This window comes from Pantherophis guttatus, chromosome 1 (assembly GCF_059756535.1).
Source record: "Pantherophis guttatus breed Tessera chromosome 1, ASM5975653v1, whole genome shotgun sequence".
Taxonomy (NCBI): Eukaryota; Metazoa; Chordata; class Lepidosauria; order Squamata; family Colubridae; genus Pantherophis; species Pantherophis guttatus.
Window position 1 is genome coordinate 291,147,972 of NC_142063.1, and position 25,631 is coordinate 291,173,602.

General features: G+C 35.9%; 1 protein-coding gene across 1 annotated transcript in view; it reads left to right on the forward strand.

Annotated features, from left to right (window-relative positions):
* Positions 1-25,631, forward strand: part of PLB1 (phospholipase B1) — an 83,840-nt gene that overhangs the window by 42,072 nt on the left and 16,137 nt on the right. The window contains exons 20-35 of the mRNA XM_034427990.2: positions 353-433; positions 2,193-2,258; positions 3,086-3,186; positions 4,388-4,469; positions 5,077-5,181; positions 6,740-6,835; positions 7,262-7,333; positions 9,564-9,641; positions 10,084-10,144; positions 11,220-11,278; positions 11,659-11,726; positions 12,667-12,710; positions 15,192-15,291; positions 18,022-18,073; positions 23,130-23,210; positions 24,662-24,727. Coding sequence (XP_034283881.2) covers positions 353-433; positions 2,193-2,258; positions 3,086-3,186; positions 4,388-4,469; positions 5,077-5,181; positions 6,740-6,835; positions 7,262-7,333; positions 9,564-9,641; positions 10,084-10,144; positions 11,220-11,278; positions 11,659-11,726; positions 12,667-12,710; positions 15,192-15,291; positions 18,022-18,073; positions 23,130-23,210; positions 24,662-24,727 — 1,212 coding nt within the window. The remainder of the gene's footprint in view (positions 1-352; positions 434-2,192; positions 2,259-3,085; positions 3,187-4,387; positions 4,470-5,076; positions 5,182-6,739; positions 6,836-7,261; positions 7,334-9,563; positions 9,642-10,083; positions 10,145-11,219; positions 11,279-11,658; positions 11,727-12,666; positions 12,711-15,191; positions 15,292-18,021; positions 18,074-23,129; positions 23,211-24,661; positions 24,728-25,631) is intronic.

Sequence of the window (25,631 nt, forward strand, 5' to 3'; positions counted from 1 at the left end):
GTATACGTGAAAGAACTCTCACAATCTATGCTGCCTTTCTGGAAATTAAAAGGTCAAAAAGAAATAATTTCAATAAGGCTACCTAAAGAGACAACTACAAAGAAATAGGATTAGGATTCAAATCACACATATCAAAAGTACATGTCAAAGAGGTAGTATCTGTCTCTCATGAGGCTGTGAATTATATGCTTAGCAAGTAGTCCAAAATTTGGTGAGCAGTCAAAATCATAACAATTTTGTGATTTATTCAGAATCACAGTAGATTGCATTTTAAATGTGTAGGATGATACCCTTATATTTGCATGGATAAACCAGAAATGATATACTGTATTATTTTATTCTTTTCATTCAGAAAGCCAAATTCGACACTGACTGGAAGGTCATAACAATATTTATTGGAATCCAAGATCTCTGCAACTATTGCAAGGATATTGTAAGTTTTTGGAATGTTTATAAGCTAATATTTTAGTTCTGGGGAATTATTAACATTGCAACTTTGTACTAGAAAAGACAATGTTCCATAACTGAACAACCTATTGACAACTATAGAGCTCAATTGGAAGTTGTGACAATATTTGCATATTAATACCAGAGAGATTAGTTATGTAATCTGAAATAATTTTCTGGAGTGAGGATAAAGCTTCAGGTGTAAACTGAAAGGTGATCACTTTTTTCTCCCATCTACTTTATTCCGTCCATGGTTTGATTGTAATTTTTTTATAAACTCATGGCAATCAACTGATAAACTCTCTCTTCACTCTGTAATTCTCCTGGGCTAATTTGATGCTTCAAAAGTGCCAGATTTGCATAGGGGGGAAAAAATGAGGACAGCTGTCCTTAGTATGCTATCTCAGATTAGTTCCAGAAATATTAGAACAAGAAAAGAAAATTAGGGAATCGTATAGATTTTCAGAAGTTGCATAATGTAGCTCCTGGTATCAAGCTAATGTTTCTGACACTTGTATTCATTTACCATGCTGAAAAGAGAGTAACTGACATTTTCTTCTTTAAACTTTGGAAAATGTCAACAACAACTTTATAGTATCTGTTTCCTTGTTAGGAAATATAGTAAATGTATTTTTGCTTACAAATATACAAACTGAGTATTTTTTTTTTTAAATGTAGATAATTAATCTCTAAAAGTATGCTGGTTGAAGTCAGTTAAAAAAAAATTGCCTAGCCTTTGACTCAGTTTTTCTCTCTTAGTTAAGAACTGCCAAGTTGGTATATCTGGTATACAACTCTTTCTGTAAACTGAAGTCTCTGACCTTACAAAAAGTAGCAACAGTCCTAAACTGTGAGGATTGAGTAGATATTAGCTTAAGTGATTTACTCTTTCCATTCCCTGGCTGAAGATCTAATACAACATTTTAACCCTGCTAAACTGAATGCAGTTACATCCCCCACTCCTCAATATGAAAACCTGTACAATCAGGTGCCCTCTTATGGAAAATATTCTGTTGAAAGTAGTTATAATTTTTCTTTCAAAAATTTTGGATGGGCAAATCTAGCATTTAAATGCTTGAGGGCACTTAATAAGCCTACAGGTAGTCCTCGACTTATGACCACAATTGAGCCCAAAATTTCTATTGCTAAGTGAGACATATGTTAAGTGAGTTTTGTGCCACTTTACGACCATGATTGTTAAATGAATCACTGCAGTTGTTAAGTTAATAACACGGCTGTTAAGTGAATCTGGCTTCCTTATTGACTTTGCTTGTCAGAAGGTTGCAAAAGATGATCACATGGCTCTGGGACACTGCAGCCGTCATAAATATGAGTCAGTTGCTGAGCATCTGCATTTTGATCACGTGACCATAGTGATGCTGCAACAATCATAAGTGTGAAAAACGGTCATAAATCACTCTTTTCAGTGCCATTGTAACTTTGAATGGTTATGAAATGAACTGTTGTAAGTTGTGGACTTTATTGAGATATCCAGATGACTAAGATTGTGCATTGTCTTTCTAGCACAGCTTGTAGTTAGGTCATACTAGTTCATTATGGCCTGCATCATTGTCTGATTTAGTTACACCATAGTACTGTACATGAATCCCATGTTATGTTTTCCAGTAGAGATCCAAATTTCAAGAACAATCACATATTTTAATTCATAGAATCTACAACAATTCACTTAACCTTTCCTTTTCTATAATCAGTAACAGCCTCTTTCTATGTCTCCTCCTAATTAGAACCACTATTCAGCGGTAAACTTTTCAAATCATGTTCAAGAAGCGCTTGACTTGCTTCATACAGAGGTAGGTAGGTGGCTGTTGCTCAGAGAACATCTGTTCATTTTGTCTTGCACAATTGTCCACTTTTTGCTGATTCTCATTCAAAAGCCATATGTCGCACACTTTCAATTGAGGTCACATCTCACTCCATCTGCAAGAGGACTGCATTTTCTCAATACTCAAGGGGCATTATTTTATTGTTGTTAATAAAATAAGGCAATTCTTCTTCCTTGTATTGTCAACTGCAAAATGAGTATTACAAATACACTTACACATGTATCACAGGATCTTTTCAGACCTAGTATAAAAATCCTAATGTTTTATTTTTAGATTCTCCTTTATACTGGGTTACCCTATGGCATTTTTATGGAGTATCCTGCAAATTGGAGAGGATTTGGAAATGTGGTTTTGCAGTTGCAATAAAAAAAGGATATCTTGCAAACAGGCAAAAAATACAAAGCCAAGGAATCATATGTTTCAGTGTTTAATGGAATGTAATTAAATGTAAATAGGGAGGCACATTTTTTTTAGTGAATACTGTCATTCACTAAAATCAACAGAAGTGAATTTAAGCATATTCTCTTTGAACTGAATAATTACTTTCTGGTCCCAATCTTTCCTGACCAGATCCATCTAGATAAATTGGGCTGTAACTCCATTATCTGTGATATAATGGAATAAAAAACATGTCCGTGCAGAGATGGGAATGTGAAGGGAATGCAGAGAGATTCTGGTGAAACCTGATAGGAGGCAAATTAAATTTGACAGGAGCTTTGAAATTAATATATAACAGATGCAAGCTCTGTGTTACATGTAATGCAATTTGGATAATTAACTCCTTTCCTTTTCAGGTACCTAAAGCTCTGGTTAACCTGGTGGAGGTGATGGATCTTCTCCCTTTAAGACAACTGTTTCTAGATAGCAGATTACCATGTGCTGTGCACTTAGCAGAGTAAGGCCCTCTTGCATCCAAGCTATTAATTTATATAAAGACTACTAAGTATCCAATGACTAGTTCTGAAATTTAATGATTAAAAGAGAATTGTAACATACTAAGGTTTACATGTAGACTTTATGGCCAGTATAACACAGAAAAATATCCCACATAAGATTACATTAAAATTCAAAGACATCTCATTTTGCTGATGTATTTTCTCTGCTAAATCATGATTCAGCATATATCTTTAAAAATAAACTTGAGATATTACAGCGCTTGGTCTTCCCTGTGATTAAACTGGCTATTTTGGATCCAATACAATCTGGTCATTCACTCATTCAGATTTCTCTTGTATACAGTAAGTGACACCTGCATGCTAAGTGTTGCTGTTTTGCATTTCATTACTTTATGTTCTCCCTCTTCCCCATTTTTCTTCTGGCTTTACTTCTCCTTAGCATTCAATGGCCACTGAACACATCTGGTTCTCATTAAATTGATTTGAGATCCTCTCCATTAGATTGTTATTTCTCAACCTCAGCAATTTTAAGCTGTGTGGACTTCAACTCTGACAATTCCCCAACCAGAGTTGAAGCCGACACAGCTTAAAGTGTTGCTGAGGTTGAGAAACACTGTTCTAAAGAATTGGGGGTGGGGGGAGTGATTTTAGATTGCCACAGACCTGCTGATGCCTCCTCTTGAGCTTTTGCTATGTAAATTATAGAAATTGCAGCCTTATTCCAGAATAAGAGGCTGACCTACAGCTAAATAACAGATATTCAGATACTTTTGTTGAACCAAAGGCAGGGATAATCTTGTGGGGAATTGTCTGTGTTTGCAGCATGACACTCTCTGGCTTTCCCCACATCTTGCCCCTAGAAAATAACTATCACACAACAAGGTCTTCAATGTGTTGGGAAAGAGAGGGAAGGTGGATTGTGTACTTATTCTGTGAGCATATTGCTTTCCTGGCAACTCTTGCTTCATAAAAGGATAAGCCCAGAAATAAAAATGGCTAGAATCGAAACCTTCTGCATTTTTAATAACATTTTATTCACGTTCATCGTTAAGGAGAGACCACTACTAAAAACCTTTGAAGAAATGAAGTATATAGATATCTGCTTCCTTACTAGAGAAACTGTTTACTTCATGACTGTATCAGTCTTTTTTTGTATGTTTGTTCCATATATGCCTTTTCTTCCTATATTTTCATATGCAGAGATCAATGCAGTTGCCTTCTTTCCATTAAAGAAGGCTCATTAGATCTCCTGATGATGGAGGAAGCAATCAAAGTTTATCAGGTAGGAGTGCCATGAATCAATACTGCCATTTTGTGGATTGTCTATTATACACTTGTCGTGTTGTTCCTAATATAACATTATATATTACATTTGAAGGTTATACTACATAATGTAAAGCTACCATGTCCCTCAATATGCTGTGTTATAATCCAAAAATCCAGTTTATCTTTTATATCAGGGATGTCAAACTCAAGGCCCACTGGGCGCTTAGATCTGGCCCATGGGGCTGCCCTGGAAACAGCAAAGGACTGGCCCGTGGTGCCTCTGCCAGCGAAAATGGAGCTTGGGGGGACTGCGTGCAACCTTCCCAGGCTCCGTTTTCGGCCGTGACAGCCTCCTGCAGCCCTATGCCAGTGAAAACGGAGCCTCAATGAGTGACGTCGAGCTGGCCACAGCCACTCCAGCCAATCCCACCCTGACCACGCCTTAGCCCCTGGCCCCCCAAAGGTCAAACACAACCCTCAATGAAATCAAGTTTGACACCCTTATTTTAGATCATGAATTGTTTTGATTCAAAAACAAAAGATTGATCTCCTCTTGCTTGATTAATGGGAATTAGCCAAGGAATTGAAGGATGGATCTTTATATTTTTATATTTCTTTCCCAGAGCAAAATACAGAAACTAATTAAGAGTCACAAGTATGATACTCGAGAAGATTTTACAGTTGTACTACAGCCATTCCTCCGAAATATTTCATTACCTGTTTTACAGGTATGTTCCAAATTCCCATTTACTTATTTTATTTTATTTTATTGCTCTTCTGTAAAAGAACAATTCTCCCAAGGTAGGTACAAAACAATAATACCAGCAACAAAGCAATAATAATATCTTCATTTTGTACAATTTAAGGTGTTGTACATAATGTTCCCATTCCCTATTTTTCTACAAGTATTCACAGAATCAGAGTAAATTTAATGTCGATGCATATATCTATGAGATCCTGAAAATGCAAAAGTAATATTATTTTGATATGTTCGGACTGAGTTACAGACTCTGGGAAACATGCTTTATGAAATCGTTCAACCATAAATAGAAAATAGCCTGTAGAAACAAATCTGATCTGTAGAAGCATTGCCTAAATTTCAGCCATTGCTACAGTACAAACTCATAGATCATTCATAATATAATCTGAGCAGAATCACATAACTGTTTTCTAAAATATTGAATAGCTGGTGTGTTTTGAATCAATTTCCTGTTTTTCTTTGCATTATATTTAATTATATAAGATATATTAATTATATATTATATTACTTATTTATGGACTGAAATTCACAGCCTAGATTCTTAGCATCAGTTATATTAGGCTGGATTCTGTGTTTCTTACATAGAATTGAGATTAGATATATCAACACTGGACAAAGAAGACTGAAAGCATATCAATAGGAATAAAAATATATCCTGTTATGAGTTTGACAGGCACATTCTTATATGTATTACTTTCATATTTCAAAAAATTACGACAATAATAATTTTTAAATTTTATCTAAAAATGTTCATGCTTGCATCATGTGTTTTAACAATTTATATATATGATGTCATTCATGCTATTTTTAAAGACTTTACTGTAAGTGATTGCTTTTTCCATATTTAGTTTTCATAAAATAAAAAAAGAAATCTATTCTGCCAAAGTTAAAATTCAAACATGCTTGAAAGAGTTCACATTAAAACTCATTTCATAATGTATATTAGGGAATGTAATCAATCTTGGCTATAAAAACTGTATTGCAAGATTTATATTAGGTCTAAGAGAATGTATATTTAGAACAAATTGAGCGTCTTTAGTGCTTCGTGACCTGAAGTCTTTTCACCTTTCAAATTGTAATGGATCAGATTAATGACTTATCCAATATTGTATCCATAGTGGTCATTCCAGCACCTACTGAAAACCCACAAAGCAGAACAAGATTGTAACTTTACTCATATAAACACTGGTACTCAGAGCATACTGTCTAACATTTCCTCAGATTAGCCAGAATTTTCCATCAGTTTGCCTAATCCTCTATTAAAGTTGCTTGAGTTGGGGTCCATCACCACACCTTTTGATGAGGAATTTCACAGTTTGATTCTGTACAGTGTAAACTTTTGTCAATCTGTCTGAATTTCTCATTGTCCACTTCATTGAATGACTCTGATTTATGACACAGGTGGAATAAAGTATTTATGTTAAAATTCTAGTTCTCTTTGAAAAAAATAAATATAGGTTATATTTGGCTTTGTTATTTTTGCATCTTTAAAAGCATAATAATAATGATATTTTCCTCATTTTCAGGATGGGCGAGTAGATACCTCCTTCTTTGCACCGGACTGTTTTCATTTTAGCCAAAAATCACATTCCCAACTTTCTAGAGCTCTCTGGAACAATATGGTGAGGCACTTACTTCAGGGAATAATTTGGTTTTGAAATGGCTGTATTGTTTTATTTGGACATTCCTACCAAAACCCCTAGTTTTATTTCTGATAGTAAGCTGATAACTTACTATCAAGACTAGTGAATCCGACTGAATGTCAATGCTAAGGACTATAATTTTCTCTCCATCCCATTATGTCTGGACTTCTTTTTCTACTCCAGTCTTAGCTGAATCTTGAATTAGGTAACTGCTGTATTTTGTTCTCAGAATTTTATAGGATATCCTGCAAGAAGATATTCTATTTATAACCTTTATATTTGCCCATTGCTTTTTTAAAATCTCTTTTTCTTATTACACAAAATCTGTGAAAGCAGTAAATCAAATAGTTGCATGAGATCTTAAATAAAATAGCCATATAATCATATCTTTCTTTTACTCTCTAGCTTCAACCTGTTGGAAAAAAAGATGTTTCCTTCAATTTTATGGATAACATAACACTGAGTTGCCCAACCCCGGTAAACATAATACTATCTTCTTCTAGTGCAAGGGTTTTCTGGGAACAAACAATTTGGATATCAAAGCAACATCCAATAATGTTTGAATGCCAGCAGCTTAACAGTTCATGCTTAATTATGAACAGATGTCCTTTGATGATCTTGATTTTTGAGGACCAAGCAAATTTCCAAGTAACTTTTCTGTTGAAGGTGGAAACTCTTGGTCCTATTCCACAACTGAAATTCTAGACAATTTTACCATAATATGTAATGCAGCTTAGTTCTGAATCTAAATAGCATGTATAGGATTGCACTGTTAATCTATAAATAAATTTATATCCTGTATCTCTGGTCCATGTACTAGATAAAATAGAAGTCTTTCCAAAATAAGCTTACAGATTTCATATGGGTCTGCCAATTCTTATGTGTTTCACATCTCCTAGGAGAAACTATTGGTTTTAGTTCTGGAAAATTCTTACCTCACACATATACTTTAGTGGCATAATTATACAGATTAACATCACTATCCTGCTCAAGTTTATTCAGGAAAAAAGGTCCATCGTATCTTATTCATAGTAAATAGGCATAACTGCAGCATAATACAGATATTTAAAATTAGAGTTTTTATTTTACTTGATCTTACCAGCTAATTTATGGAATTTGCCCGTCTTCTTTAATCTATGGGATTTCATGATCAGAACTGGAAAATACATGTAAAATTATGAGGATCTGCTGTGGACCTTTGTAGGATAAAGCAGCTCTGCTTAATGACAATGGAAAATATCCTTGAATTTTCTAGCCAAACTATATGCAAGATGGCCAAACACTTTATGGTTGAGCAACATAATGGTTAAATATCACAGTGTTTCTCAATGTTGGCAATTTTAACATACATGGACTCATACTCCCAAAATTTCCAAAACAGATGGGGAAATTCATCTTAAAGTTATCAAGGTTGAGAAGCATTGGACTAGAACTGTAGAGAATTAGCTTCATTCTGAGTCATGAAAGATGGCTGGATGCCTTTGAGCCTCACACTACCTCTCAGCCCACACTACCTCTCAGCCTCACACTACTTCTCCAGGTGTTGCTGTCAGGAAATAAAAATAGAGGGCAAAATACTATTCATGATGTGTTGAGCTCTTGGAGATATAACGAAGCCAACAAATAATAAATAGCCTCCTACACAACATGAGGCAAATGGACCAAGCAATATTTTTTCTATCTATCTGCATGTTAGGTGTAAATGCAATTAGTTCTACATCTGTTAAAACTTGTGATGTAGGTTTTTTTTCTCTGAGACATACTGTACAGTTTATAAAACAACACAGTAAAACCATGAAGATAAACTGGTTTGTACTGTATTTCTTTTTTAAAAAAAAATGGGTGGGGGAATAGCACTTTTTGGGTTACAACATTTCGTGGAGTAGGATAATCTGAAAAGTGTCTCTGTAGTCTTTACAAGGCAAGAGTGTTTGAGTGAGATTTACAGATTTGTTTGCATCTGTGCAGTGCCTACATCTGAACTTTGGAAGGAGCCGTGGGAGACGTTGTTTAAAACACTTCATGCACAGAGCAGCAAATTGTTCTGAGCAAATACTCATATGTGACCTTTGATAAATGTTTAGGGAAATGGCATTCTCCACACTGGTAGCAGCAGAAAGTGAGCATACCTTGGGACACAGATTTTTCTGTTGAGAAATTAATGGGAAATTTAAGGCCTGTTATAGCATGTAAGAAGTTCTAACATAGACTGCAAAATATTATTAGAATTTGGATTATTAAACTGCCTGTAATTCTAATTTTCCTCTCTGCCCAATTTTATGTGTCAAATAAGCCAGCTATCACTCTTTTGCATTATTTGTGCATTATCTCTTTCTGTCACCAAACAGCCAACTTGCAGCATTGTGCAATATGTTGGATTGGCTGACAAGCGATATGATGAAAAGATATACACATTTTTTCACACACAAGATTCCAGACAATTGCATTCTGCATCTTAATACTTATTTGAAGTAGTCTCATTATGGAAGCTTATCTCAGTTCAACATTTCCAGTTTGCCTCCATTATACAAATAGGCTGGTTCCAAAATGATCCCCTTTTGTGTGAGAGAACCATTATTTGCAGCATTTCCATTGCTAGACTTACAGACTTAGCTGCAGTCAAGGGGCTGATCTAGTGGCTTGAATCTATGCTTCTGTTTTTCTGTATTGAAATTTTGAAGCTTGGCATTCATGTTCTTCTATTTAGCAACATCCTTTCCTGGGTACCTTCAAAAACAGCAATGTCACAAATCCATCAGAAAACCCTACCAAGTTGCCAGACCAGGTAAACCCTTTATTATTTACTGTGCATTATTTCTCTTAGCATATTCATGTTTTCTGGTATCCACGGGATGCTTTCACATCCATATTGTTTTGTAATAACATTTTTGGAAGTGGTAGGCCAGCATCTCAAAAGTAATTCAGCTGGCTTTATGCCTAACAGGGGCCTAGACTTCAGGTTGCCAAGCTCTTATTTCAGCATCTTTAACCAATACACCAAACTGTTTTTCAATTGTGGGAAATAGTAATGAACAGTGCTGGATATAATTCTGTTCCTGACACCCCAAGGATGAATCAGTAATTTCAAGTTGCTCTCTTGAAGCATAGAAATAGGATGTAGACGTCCCTTTGAAACACAAGTTGCTTCTAGATTTCTTGTAGGTTCAATATGTTACAACCTATAGGAACAATTTCCAGTGATATGCTGACTGCATTTTGTTTTTAAGAACTGGGGTAGCAATCTGCCATGTTCCATACAGACTGAATCCAAAGAAGTCCCCACATCAGGTGAGAAATAACTGCTCGTGCAGCAAAAATAATAATAAAAAATAATGTATTTTCCTCCTCTCTCAGTGCACATTTATGTAAAATGCTGAGGTTTGGGGAGAAAATGACAACAAACACCTGTAGTTTTCTATTTTCTATTTCTATTTTTATAGTCTTAAGCAATCTAGTGACTGTATTTTTCAGCTCATATTTAGCTATCAACGAATGTTTAAAACTTATTTTATCTTAGCTGTATAGTAATACTGTATGTTCAGAGTTGGTACGGGTGAAAGTAGAGCATACAATGAGACTCCTTAAATCCCATTGACTGTGGAATTTCAGCTGCCTAATAATATGCAGGATGGTCCCCAAAGAGAAAATTAATTGCCAAATTGGGCAACAAAGATAATGAAGAATCTGGAGAACGTAAGGCATATTTAGGTTATAGTTTAGCAAACTAGGCCAGTGCTCAGTATTGTTGATCTACCTGTTATATTCTTCTCTTTTTTTACAACTCAGTCCTATGCAAGATTAAATGGAGATAGGCCCAAATTCTGTTTAGTAAAACTTATGCCCCAATAAAGATATTGGAGCTCATAAGCTTTAGAAGTGCTTAACTTACCTTTTAAGTTATACTTATTGCTACAACGTGTTAAGCCTATCAGGATATCAAACTGGATATGTCTAGTCTAACAGAGAGAAGAACTAAAGGTGACATGATAGCAGTCTTCTAATGTTTGAGAGGCTGTCACAAAGAAGACACTTTCCAGGGCACTGTCCTGCCCTGTCCTGCCCTCAGGTACTTCTCCAAAGTACCTGAGGGCAGGACAAGAAGTAATGGATGGAAACTCATAAAAAAGAGATCCAATCTAATCCAAATTTCCTGACAGTGAGAACAATTAATCAGTCAAATGGTTTGCCTCTGGAAGTTGTGGGTGCTCCATTACTGGAGATTTTAAAGAAGAGATTGGAAAGTCATTTGTTTGAAATAGTAGAGAGTCTCCTGTTTCAGCAAGGGGTTGGACTAGAAGATTTGCAAGGTCGCTTCCAACTCTGTTTATGATATTCTGCCTCAATTTTATTTCTATTTTTTTAGTGCACAAGCTGCAGCCAGCTGACATTCGAGTGATAGCAGCACTTGGTGATTCAATGATGGTAAGTATGTCCACATTTTCAGTAATGCCTAATTTTCAGATTCCTAAGAATCTGAGAATGTCATCTTATTAAAATGACATCAAGCAGAATGTTAATCCTGAATGTTTATTAAATGAAATTTTATAATTGGCCATTATAGCTGGAGCTATGAAATGTGGTGTGCAAGTTCACAAAACAGATTCTTTCAGTATCCAGGTCAAATGGTGAATACCTGCCTACTTTCTTTAGTAAATGAAGATTTTCTAGAATATTCCTCCATGTTGCTTTTGGTAGATTGATAGTGTGACCTCAGCAGCAGCCATTAGCCAGATGTGAACGTTTTGATTCTGAAGAAATAATAAATTCGTGTTGATTGCATTTCCCCCCCCTATTTTTAACAGATTGCTGAAGGCGCTAAAGCAATTGGTTTGAATGATATCAAAACAGCTTGGAGGGGAATTTCCTGGGGGTAAGTGTTTTTCCCCCAAATTTCATCCATGTTCTATTAAAAGTCTTCTCCAACACTGCACCTCTCAGGTGTGTTAGGACAGCAAGGCCTAGAATTCCCAACTGATAATCCTATTATCTGGAGGGTAAAGTTAGATAAAACAGAAGTAGAATATATAACTAAATATATAACTAAAGGTTCATATCTAATTATAGATATGAAAGAAATGAAAAAAGGCTGCATTATGGAAAAGTTCTTCCTACATCATATTTTCATGCCCAAACATGCAGTTTGATCTTCCTCAACCACTTATTAAGGATCTTTTAACAATGTGCTACCATCTGGCAGTCTTTAGTGTGGCTTACATTTCTATCACAAACTGAATAAATAGCTCCTGATCAAGATTTGAGATAATTCCTAAGTCATTAAGCCTCCACTAGGAGTGGCACAAAGCAATGATAGGAAGCTTGCCTAATGCTTATATGTATGTAACAATGATTACATTAGGAATATTATCACTAATTCTCATCTACAGATTTTCTTCCTTGCATATCTTTGTGGAATGCTGATCATTTTGTCAAAAAAGCTCAATTCTTAAGAGAATGATTATTATTATGCTGGCATTTGGAATAAAAATACAATGAATAATGCCTGTTATTCAATTGGTACCTTGATATATCTTGGTACACCAAATACACAAAAATAAACAGGGCTATATTTTGCTGTTTAGGCTAGTTGTATGTGTTCTCCAATTGTTTCCTCAGAAATTATGGCAAATATTTGTTATTTAAAATCTGAAAACTTTGAAAACAGAATTCATACATGCCTAATAGTTTATTTTGGAAGATACTTGTTTTTTCAAAATATATCCTCCCCTTTCCACAGTTGTTCTCTCTGACAGATGGTATGTGCTGGATGTAGTATTAACACTACTGACCAATTTTTATTATTATTTTTCAAGCACTGGAAGTGATGGAAGCTTAGAGACTCACACAACATTACCTAGTGAGTAGCCTGAAATACATCAAAATACAAAATAGGAATAGACATAATTAAATCTGAAATGTATTTGAATTGTGAATTATTGCTTTCCACATTTTTTCCCTTTTTAATCCTCCTCTCCTTTAGTCAAACCAATGTTCAACATGCCATTCAAAGACATTATTATTAAAATGATCTCTCTATGTATGATTTGATAATGGTTTGAAAAGCAAGATTTATAATATAGTTGGCCAACAGTTGTGATTTAATTCCAAATGTAAAGAAAACATAATTTCACCATATGAAGAGGTATGTCAGCTGTATTCCCATGGCACACTGAACTGGATAGTGAGTGGAATTAATCAGTTGTAAGGTTAAGGAAGAATAGGTTTAACCTAAAACAGACTAGTGATTGTTTAGAAATAAAATGCCTTCTCTGGTCAGCCATCAGGGGAACAACATATTCCAGTCAGTAAAACAGCTGCCCTGCCCTGCCTACTCAGTTCCAAAATATAGAGCTGGATCTATTATGTGGGTAGAAAAGATAAGGTCTCTGCTTGGTAGAACATACTGCAGTCATTTGCTCCCTTGGTTACAAAGGAAACTAATCCCTTACAAATTAGGTTAGTGTCGTCAAAAAGATTCTTTCTGTAAGCATGTACACCCAGCAGTGAGTCCAAATGAGGAAGGGGAGAAACCCAGTCAGTGCCAAAAAATTAACATACTTTCCTACACTTCCAAATGTAAATAAACTCCATGCAATGCTATTTGGTAGCCAGCTTATATAGCAGATTCTGTATGTATGATGGGGTTTGATGTTTGCTGTCCTGTTTCTAAAGGCTTCCTGGTTGTGTCCTGACTTCCAGGATATGCTTTGAGGTACTTCCCAATGTTACTCCTCATTCTCTACCTGCCAAGTTGTCTTATGCTATGTCATGGGCTTGTCACTTGTATTTGTCTTTCCCCCTCCCTCACTTAGGTTGGCACAGGCCGTGTAAGGCTGTATCCTTTGCTGTTATTTTTCTTCCTCATGGAAAGATTTATTTTCCATGCAGAGTATAAGTATGTTTCTGTCTTCATGGGCAATTTGGGAGGGAAAGATTGACAGGACCTGGGGAACCTGTTCTGTTCTTATGATAGGCTATCTATTTCCCTCTGTGGTTGCATTGCATTTGTGTGAATTGTTGCTGCCCACTTCTCTTGTTCTCCCTTCCATATAATCACAATGTCTCACTCTGTAGGAATTCTGAGAGCTGTAAATTTCAGGGCAAAGATGGAGGAATTGATACTATCCAATAAAATTTTGAAGAAACTATCTCACAAGTATCTCTTAGAATTTTATATTTTGTATTTTTGGACTTTCAAAACTAATCAACTTAAAGAGGTCTTCATTAAAAGATTGGACAGCTATTTGTTCAGGATGGAAAAAAGATCACTTGCCTTGGGCAAAGGACTAGAATAGAAGACCTCTTTCAGCCCCATGATTCTAGGCAATTTGGTGGAGATACATGGCTGTCTCTCACATTCTAATAATTCCAATCCTATTTTTCTCTATCTGGGAGGATATTTATGAATTCTCACCCATTTTTACCAGTCAAATTTAATAGATACCATTATTTGTAACATGAAGAGACCATGTTCTATCTGTTTACCATGTAGCCATTCAAATGAATTGCCTATCTGAAACAGAGGTAACCCTTCTCATTTAGTAGCGTAGTGGTGGATAAAGACATAGCAATTCAAACATAGAGTTTTACAAACTAAGTATTCATAGCTATCTAACATCAACTAGCAGTCAGAAGACATGATGAAAGTCCTTAATTTCACAATACATGGGCAGGTTTCACCATAGTTTCAACTGGGAAATTGTGAACTTCCTAGACCAAGTCAAGTCCAAAACCGCTAGAAAATTCCTAGAAACCTGGCCTTTGGACAAATCAGTCATCAACAGGCACATAGAGATGAACAAGATCTACACACCATTCAAAAGAGACAAGCAAAAAAGGAAAAAAAGGAAACTAAAACACCACCTTACTAGTAATCAATAGCCAACTAAACAGAGATGAACACCCAGATTAACATTAAACCAACAATGAAGAAGCAAATAATACACCAATCAAGAAACTACCAACTCAGACAAACAGAAAACAATAACCTGACAAGGAACTATCAAGAATACTACCACCGACACTGACAGGAAAGCCACTAGTATATAAATAGGGAACAAACCCCACTCCTTTCCAGCATTGATAATGATACCTAATTTAGTAATGAAACATCTGCAAGAAATCAACCAAGTTTAGAGAGCATTAAGAACCCCATAGCTATATTTTTTTCTAATAATTGTCCAGAATAATTAGGAAAACTTTTGTCAAATGTGAACTAACTTTCAATGATTGTAAGGATTCAGAACCCTTAAAAGCTTTAAGAACCAACACTGGGAATGAGATGCTGATTCTTATTTACTGCAGAAACACTGATATTGAATTTCTCCTTCTCTGTCAGATATTTTGAAGAAATTTAATCCAGGCCTATTCGGTTTCTCCACTGGCACCCAGAAGGAAACTGCTGGGTTCAATGTAGCTGTGGGAGAAGCCACAACCTGGTAAGTTCCTGTGGGAGATATTTGGTCAAGGAAGTCCATGACTGAAATAGTACTGGAATATTTAGCCTCACTAAACCAAAGCATATTCCAAAGCTGAGGGCTTTTCTTAAGATTAATCATCACACTAGTTGTTGGTTATAATCAAGTCTCCAGAATTTGGCATGCAAAAGTATCACCCAAATAAGATTTTGGATGAACTTGCTGGGGAATTAAAAGATTGCAAAAGTCCAGGGAGCCAGTTACCCACAGCATGAACTCATTTAACAAACTGATGAAATAATGTCCGAATATATTATATAACAAAGTGATTTAAAATTCATTTAGACTCCTATTCTCTGTTCTTCATCAGAGTTCTGTACCTACAGTACCTCTGACACTATTTAGTAAATCATCCTGAAAACTTTGAAGAATGCAGAATAAAAGTCTTAATACATTTTTAAAACTCTTATATAACATACTTGTAAGATACATTACCAGATTGTGCAACAAACTGACTTCCATTAGCCCAGTTCTTTCGAAAGTTTTTCCATAAGGAACACAACAGTAGTTTCTGTCTTCTTGTTTTTATTTTTTTAAGAGATCTGATGATACCAAAACGACTATGCAGAAGGCAACATCATCATACAAATATCACAGTTATTGTTCTGATGTATAAAGCAAATACATATGTTTGATCATTTGCTTTCTTGTCTTCCCTATTGCTAGTGTCTATGATCTCATGCTATGGGCCAACAGTTCCTCAGATTTTTCCGATCTTATGATTCCCATCCTTGAGGCAGCTCTGTGTTGTCCCAAATGTATTTCTATTCTCTGTTGATTTCTTAACCACTTCATTTGGTAAAAGCTGAATCCTGTCCAAACTCAACTGATTTCTATAATTCTGTCTGCCTTGGAAACATTTGAGCCAGTAGATGCCAGTTCAGGTCTTCTAAGCAGTCATGCATTGCTGGGCTGAAAGCCAACGAAGTGGAATTCATTCTTGGCAGACTCATGAACCTATATTCTGTTGGTATAGCACTGCAGTTTTAAGATGTGAGTCTTACCTCATTAAGTCCATAACTGCATGTGTTTTTCATAGACAATTTAACTAAATTATTCCCCCATACTTTTTCTGCATTTCATCTCCTATGATATTAGTCTGATGTAAAAATCTAACCATAATCTTATACTGTTCAATCTTTTACAGTATTATACCTGTTCGCATGCATTTGGCAACCCTAGACAAGGAGGTCCCCATTTGATCACTTTTTGCCAAACACTAAATTGACTGCAGAGGGAGTTAGAGGTTAGACAGCATGACTGTGAAAAAGTCACTGCTGCCAGGTACACCCTTGAGAATGTAAAGCTTTAAATTTCTGTGCAGGCTGTCAGAGCCAATCCTTCCACAGAATAATTGATCAAAACTTCTCTGCTCTTTGACAAGAAGGAAGGCTGGTTGGCAGGTGGCTGCTGTCTTGCAATATGACTGTTCACCGTGGCATCCGCTGTTTCAGGGAATATATATTGGTTGCTGGTTTTGTTCATGAAGTGTTTCTTTCCCTATACACACAGACAAATATTGCTCTTGGGATGATAGTTCATAAAATAAAGGGAAGAAGCGAAACCACCAAAGTGAATGACCTTTGAGGAACTTGATTTTTGCAAATTCCCAGTATACAAAATGATCTGGTCCCATTGATTCATTAAATTTATTTCCTGGCTTCCCTTTAGGAAATTAAGGTGATATATCGTCCTGCTCTTTTTCTCCAGATTGGGCTGAAAAAGTGTTTAGTCCAAAGTTTCCCAAAGCCCTCTGTGGCACTCAAAATGGAATTACCTTTTAACCTCTCTTAATGTTGTAATACACTTCTTCAACAGTTTACATATCATCTTTTAAATAAAATATACCTTTAAAATATCATATAATATCATTACTTAAAAGAATGGGGGCACTCATTGTTTTTTCTATTATCAATTGTTAGTGATGGTTTTCACACAGCCAGTTAGAGCACTATAACAGACATACATTCATTGTAGTCACTCTACCGTGCCTACCTATATCCTTAGCTTGGTTCACAGATTAATGTGTTTTATTTGTTTATAGTTTAGCACAAAAGTAATGCATCTGTTATGGCATTTCTGTATGTAAAAACCCAATATCTGGTTCAACAAACCATAGTTTGAAACCCTTGCTTTGTACTTCATGGATATATTATAAAGATAAAAGTTGGAGAAGAAAAGCATCCTGAAAATATATTTCAGAGTTTGGAATCTGAAGCAGAGCTAGATTCAGTTTTCAACCAGGGCTGCGATAGACCTCAGGGCCAATTTTAATCATTGATGGAAAATTACATAAATCTGATCATTCAAATGCATAAGTAATATATGTTAAAACAGATAAATCATGCAAAAGTAAAGCTCCTATTTTGTTAAGTGAAAAACAGCTTTCTGCCATTTTTCATTTCATGCAAGAGGACTCACAACTTTCATGAATTACAGACTCCCCAGATACCTTGCTTATTTCAGTATGTTGGTTGCACAAGAAGGTGATTTATTTTCATCTTTGTTGTTTTGGTAATGATTGTTGACAGCTGGAGAATGATTAGAAGTAACTCTTCAAGTCACACTATGAACTTCCTTTGGGAAATCCCAGTTCATTCTCATGATAAAGCTCACTCACAGTTTATTGGTTTCATTGAGGCTGCAATTTCAGAATGTGTGTTAGACATTTTTTCTTCTTTGTTTCTCTAGGAATATTTCAGCCCAAGCACATGAACTGGTAGAGCTAATGAAAAAGAACCCAGTAAGTCTATGCATTTTGGAAGCCTGAAGAAAAATCTAGAATCTTCGATGTTAAGTAGTCTTCCACATCATTGCACAGTTCAAGATAATAGTTATGGTCAAGATTTTAAAATCATTATAAAAAGGTTATAATTCCCTTTTTATGTAATATAAATTAATTATTGCATGATCAATATCAGCAGATTATCCTACATTATGATACTAAGATTTTATTTTTATTTATTTATTTTATTTATTTTTATTATCTGAGTCCTGTTGGAGAAGGGCGGTGTACAAATTAAATAAATAAATATACAAATTAAATAAATAAATTTGCTGCTGAAAATATCCACAGAGCAAATAGTCCTAGAACAGGGGTCAGCAACCCGTGGCTCTTGGGCCGCATGTGGCTCTTTCATCCCTCTGCTGCGGCTCCCTATTGTTGGTCGGCTCCACAATTGATAGGGCTTTCAGTTAGGGCAGGTAGAGGAAAAAGGATGTCGCGCTAGGAGGAGACTCCATGGCGGGGGAACTGGACTTCTGGTTGGCTCCAGAATTGAATGGGGGGGGGGCTTCCGGTTAGGAACTTTGTGGCTCTTTGAGTGTTTAAGGTTGCCGACCCCTGTCCTAGAAGATGGTAACAAATGGGCAACATTATCTTATTTATTTTTATTTAATGTTATCCTACTTTTATTATTTTTATAAATAATTCAAGAGGAAAATATACCTAATACTCTTTCTTTCTCCTATTTTCCTCACAACAACCCTGTGCGGTGAGTTGGACTGAGAGATTGACTGAACCAAAGTCACTCAGCTGACTTTCATGGCTAAGGCAGGATGCAAAGTCTGCTGTTTCTAGGCCAGCAGCTTACCAAACTGACTGTCCCAAGTTAATATATCTGCTACTTATTTATTTTTATTATACTATACACGAGTCCTAAGCAAAATCTGATTACATTTAAGGCGTTCCTTTTTTCCAAGTTTTATTTTTTGAACTCTACCTTTTTTTACACAACAAATACACAATAGGTGTTTAAAAATTAATACTACATAATAATATAGTTTCTAGACTGGTGCCTTAAACACTAGACCAAACTTAATTTATCGGAAGAATCCTGTCTCCTAATGTAAGATGGAAAGAGACAAGGAAGAATGCCTTTCTTAACCCAGATATTAGAATATGTTTCTGAATGAAAATAAAGCATATCATGTACGTCAATTTAACACATTACAAAAGTGCAAAATATATTTAGTCCTACTGCACTCCCAAAAATGGTGTGGTGGGATCTCTAGATGTGGTTTGGCTGTGGAAAGCAGCCGGGATGCCAATGGATCAATGAAAATGAACACCAAAAATTTACTTTTGCTCTTTGGATCCAAATCTGCTGAATCTCTAATCATGAGAGTTTTTAATGGCAACGTGTAAAAAGGCCAAAAAAAAAAAAAAAAAAAAAGGGGGTGGGGGAGAAGAGGTAAAATTCTGGCCCATCCTTCTAACTTCGGTTCTTAGTGCATGACATGGCAGGATCCTTGTCAATCATCATAAGCACTGCCTTCCTGCTTGTGTCTGATTGCAGTTTTACATTATGGAAAAGTAATAATCCAGCTGCAGGCACATCAGAAACTGAAGTAATAATATTGTTTTATGTAAACCAGGTGCAACCTGAATTTGCTTACTGCAGAAACATGCCCCCTCTCTACAGTATTCAGCAGGGGAAGATGGTGGTTTATCTTGCTTTTCATGTTGTTGCTTATTCTCTGTGCTTCTTTGAAATCTTACTTACTTCAGCCACTCTGCCTGTTGTTATCCACATACCAATCTTTTACACTCTGTACATTTCACACGTATCCATTACACTCAGAGGTCTTAGAACCTGGTCAAAACTTCTGAACAAGTCTTTAAATTTAGATTAGGCCTGGCTTCCTTTCTGGCTAATATCAGACACTTAGCAAATGTAGCAGAAAGGGAGGAGAAAAAAAAACTACAGGACTGCTGGAAGCTTTGCTGTAAGTCTGACAGTTGGGGAAGGTGCAGTTGATTGATTTTTATTTTCTGCGTGTAATTTGAATTCCATCTTAATTTGTCCTTGTGAAGATTAATCCTATCTGAACAGAACACACATGTGCTAAATAGTATCTGCAGATAAAGGGTGCTACAAATCTATCCTTAGTATAGAGATATTAAGAAATGGGGACAAAAAAGTGGCACTTTAAAATGTCTGACATTGTGCTGGAATCCGTGAGGGAGTCTGCTTTGTAAAGTTGACTCCTTCAAGATTTGCAGTGCAGTAACACGACTTTCAACTCTGCCTGGATAAGTAGTTTCAGTACTTATCAATGAGGCAGCTGAGATACAAGGGACATAGGGCACCACTAGCATGGTAAAGCAATGTTTTAGTGCAAACCCCCCCCCCATAACTAATTCACCTTGAGCATGGAATTACCTCAGCCTTGATTTCTCAAATTTAGAAACTTCTTAATTCTATTATGCATGCATTAAATGAGAACATGAAGCAGAGATAAGAAACATGCTCTTATGTTGGTTGTCCAAAATTCATACAACTTGTTTTCCCTAGATCTCTGAATGTCAGAGGCATTGCCAGATTTTTTTTTTAATACAAACTATTTAGGGCTGATTGGAGAAAGAGGAAGAGTTGAGTCTGCCCCTCATCCTTTTACTTTGAGGAAGGAACCTGGGAAGGCTTCCAGGAGGGGAAAATGGCTGAGAATGCCATTTAGATGCCTCTCCAAAAAAAAAAAAAGGGTGTGTGTGTGTTGATGCTAAAATAGAGAACTGGGACTGGATGGTGAGCCTGGATCAGCAGAGCTTTTCTGGACAAGGAGAAGCTGGAGAAAATCCCATGCGTGTTCTGGAAGGTAATTCCTCCTAAGGAAATCTCCAGGTACCTCATGAATAGAGTGCCAGGAGCCAAGGAAGAAAGATCAAGCTGACAAACTTAAGCAGAGCCTGTAAAGGACACCAGTCCACCCAAACACCACTTTTGAGAAAGGCATCTGGGCTTGGGGCCTAATGCCATCACTCTATTGGCACATCATTTTGTGCAGCTCTGAAACAAAAAGCAGAGCATTTCAAAACTCAGGACTTGGTTAACAGAAGTTGAGAGCTTTCTACATAATTGTACCTTTGGTTATCTACGGCAGCATCTATCCCACCTGGGCTGAGCTCAAAAAGCTGAGCAGGGTCAGTTTGGGATTGCACCTAGGTGGAAAATATTAGGCAAGAGTGGAATGATGAAAAAAAAATTCCCAGAGGAAGGCAATAACAAATCATTTCCATATTGTTATGCACCTCCCCCCCAAAAAGTACATGCAATGTCTATGTTGTCAGAAGGAGTTGAGCTGATTGGAAGGAGGCTTTAGCATGACTTTTGGACTAGCAAAGATATGTAGAAAAAGGGAAATAATTTTCCTTTTTTCATTTCCATGTCTCCTTTCATGTCTCTCTTTCTCCCTCACTCCACCTCCCTTTCTTCCCCCTCTGTGTCTGATTATTCCTGGGAGCAGCTGAGTGGAAACATTGACATTTGAACAAAAGTCAGAATAACTGCTGGGTTCCCAGAGATCATGATCCCTGATTACAAAACAGAAAGAAGTGATGTCAAACACTGCAGGCATCCTTTGAAGTAAATGCGAGACAAAGTAACAGGCCAAGGAAAGAAATTCAATTAATGAGACAAGAAATCAGCAACATTAGTGATTTCCAGGCCAGGACAGATTCTCCAGCACTGCTTGTGATATAAACTTGTTGCTCTAAAAATAGCTCTGTCCATTCCTTTTTGTCTTGCATATTACAAAATGTTTTCCACAGAATTAAAGCCCTCAGCGTTTCCAATAGTTGGCGTAGGCTAAGCCCCAATCACAGGAATACAAATGTACCCTACACCACAAAGCATTCCCCTTCCTTTTTTTTAGCATTCCTGGCAAGAATTCTCAGTTTTCATTACTGAAGAAATGTTTCTGCCTCTCCTTCTTTATTTGTAGGCTAACATGAATGTACGACAGTCTTTACAAACCCAATCTCTCATATCCATTGTGAATTGAAGCTTCTAGTATGGAGGAAACCAGAGAAGTTGTCCGGGTTTTTTTCTTCTTTCAAATGCATTGCCATTTGTCAAATATAAAGAAAACAAATCTGACATTATTTCTTCTTTGGTGACTCTTGGCTGCTGTCTCCAATGTTCAAGCAGACCACCCTCCTCCAGACAAAAGAACAGATTTCAGCCTGTTTATTTCTATAAGATCCAATCAAAGCATGTTCATTTCATGGATTTTACAATAGCCAATGACAGAGATGTTGTTGTGTTTATAGCCAGAACTCATGATTTCCCCCTTCTCCCATGCTTATAATTCCTATTTCATATATTTTGCTAATCTATATCAATTTATATAAGTTTAGGGAAACGTTGCAGTTTCATACTGTTGTGAGCCGCCCTGAGTCCGGCTGGAGATAGGGTGGCATATAAATCTCATTAAATAAATAAATAAATAAATAAATAAATAAATAAATAAATAAATAAATAAATTCAATCCATCCTGTTCCACATGCATTGATTCCATTTCATATGGAGAGTTTCCCAGAAAGAGAAATGTAGTCAACCAATTGGGAACAATTGAAGGGTTCATTTGACTAAATGAAAATATTTGAGGTTGGACTAGTCCAGGGGTCTCCAACCTTGGCAACTTTAAGCCTGGAGGACTTCAACTCCCAGAATTCCCCAGCCAGCAAAGCTTGCTGCAAAGACCTCCAAGATCCCTTCCAACTCTGTTATTCTGTTCTGTTCTGTTAATGGATGTTTGAGAGAGTCGAACGCTTGAAAGCAATATGTGTTACTGATAAATAAAATTATTAAATTGAAACAGATAAGCTTTAGAATCCCCTTGAAATAATTCCTATTTCCTTGGAATGGACTTGAGGCCACAAACTTTACCAATAACAATCTCTATAGTTCCAAGAAACAGATTTGAGAGCACCAGGACAAAAGCAGTTATCTCTTATTAACCCCTAAGAAACTCTGACATTTATAATATTGAATCCCATTTCTTTTATTCTTCATTAGAACCTCAACTATAAGGAGGACTGGAAGTTAATCACCATCTTCATCGGAGTCAATGACCTCTGTCAACACTGTTTAGATAAGGTATGCAAGCAGAATACTCGTAGTTAAACTTATTAAAACTGAGCCTTATTAATCCTACAATAGCATCATTCTTCAAATTCTAGCTATTAAATAAAATGACTGTTAAAATTCACTTTGTGAGAGAACAGATAATTTATTAATTATTTTATTTATTAGGTTTTTAAATCTCACTTTTATTACTTTATAAATCATTCCATATTTGTTGGAGTGATAATGGATAATATGGATAATACTCCCTCCTATTTTCCTTGCAACAACTACCCTGTGAGTTAGGATGGGCTGAGGGAGAATGACTGGCCCGAAGTCACCCAGCTGGCTTTTCATGCCTAAAGTGGGACTAGAACTCAGTATCCTGATTTCTAGGCCAGCACACTAATCACTACACCAAATTGATTTAGTTGTTTTCAGACATTCACCAGAAATGCAAAATTTGAAAAGAGAGAGAATTGAGAAATCAAAACATATGGAATACTTTTTTAAAAAAAATTCTCTGAAAAATATGAAGAGAAGTAGCAGTTCTGCTACAAAACAGAAGAATCTTCTACAATGTTGAAAACCAATTTGGATTAACCATTTTTGTACATATACCATGGGATATTGAGATTCTATAGAATAAAAGTACAAAATTACAGATTTATTTTAATAAAGATGATTTTAACAAAAATCATTTATTTTAACAAAGATCATATCGGAAAAGACCAGCAGAGATTCAGATAATAATACTTAAAATTTCTGCTTGTGAACTTTATTTTAAATTTGTAAAATATATTTTTGCACATTTCTGAATAATTGTGAAACCATATTTCAGATCATGAATATTATTGCAAATTATACTTTCTTTCCTGACTTACACAAACCTGATTTTGTTTTTGTTTTGTTGGTTGAGACAACTAAACTAATTTCTAGCAATTTTATAAAGCATTAAAATATTCTTCCCATCTCTGTTCCCTCCAGATGTGTTTTGCTGGTTGGCTAAGGCTGCATGAAACCAATTAAACAAACTATATAACCAATATTGAAGAAAAGAATAAGAGCAAAAATTAAAAATGAATGGAGCAGCAAAATTACACTGTCATTATTCCTATTGAGCACTACTGAAATTCAAATTAAATAATATTTTTCACTCTGCCTAGAAAGGATAGGGCTACAATACAGCGTATCGTGTATTAGAGTACATTCCTTTAGGAAGGAGTTTTAAAAGGAAGAATTATTGTGAAAAGAATGCCTTATCTTGAATTGATTCCATTTTTAAGGAAATAGGTAAAAACCAGAATCTCAGATTGTTATGACCTGTGATAATTATAATAATGCCTCATAAATACATGACACTTTTGTGAATATAAAATATATAGAACTCAGGCAAATCAAGCTGTTTCATGGACATTCCATATGGGTGAGCATTAGGGATTGTCAAAGATAGCACGAATAATCTGGTATTCTATTTTCTGCAGGAGGCATATTCAGTGGAAAAATATGTAAACCACCTCCAGGAAGCTCTTGATATCCTTTACAAGGAGGTAAGAGTTTGAGACACTCTAGACGGCTGAATTCTTGCCACCTCTATTAAATGTTGCTTACTTCCCTTGGCATTTCCATGATTATTTTTCATTCCCATCATTCTATCCAAGTAGCTGGCATCAGTACAAAGGGTCATCCGGTGAATATGAAAACGAATGGTCAAGAACACGGGTGGAATTGTAATATGAGGAAAATGACACCATGTTACTATATTTTCTTCACCTCAGTTAACATGGAACTGGTTCCTTAAAGTGTACTGTAAAAATGAAGACCTTCTGCTTGAGACAGCAGATGGCAAGTTGTCGTGCTGGTTTTGTGAATTTTCAGTATTCTTTACTGATACCGAGTTATATTGGTGAAATAATTCAGGAAAGGATGAAGTAGAGTTTGCTCAGTAATCCTGAGGTCATGGTCAGTCTGAAATTCTCCAATTTCATCTGTTGTTATCTTTTAATTCAACTTAAAATTGTGAGCAAAAAAAGAACATCAAAGCATACAGGTCTAGGTCAGCCTGAAAGGAGGCACCATGCAGCTTATTTCCCAGCTTATTTCTGTTTTCCCTTTTCCTTTCCTTAGCCAAAGTAGGTGGCTTAAATGTGTGGTCTGTTATGTCTATTAAAAAAAGCTTTGAGTTGCCAAAATTATACAGTCATCATTAATGCCTGTAGAAAAAGCATTGTATCTTAGCAGAACTTACGTTCTAGTTTTACTCAGTTTTAGCTATAATGTAAATATCATGCATAACATATTAGTGAAGTGCAATAGCTCACTGCTGTTCATTTTTTCCTACTTCCTGGTCTGTGGGTTACACAAAGGCCAGGTACGTTCAGAACTAATCTGTGTATAACCTTTCTGTGCTGTTTGTTGACTAGCTTGTGCTTTGGGGAATCAATAAAGCTAGTT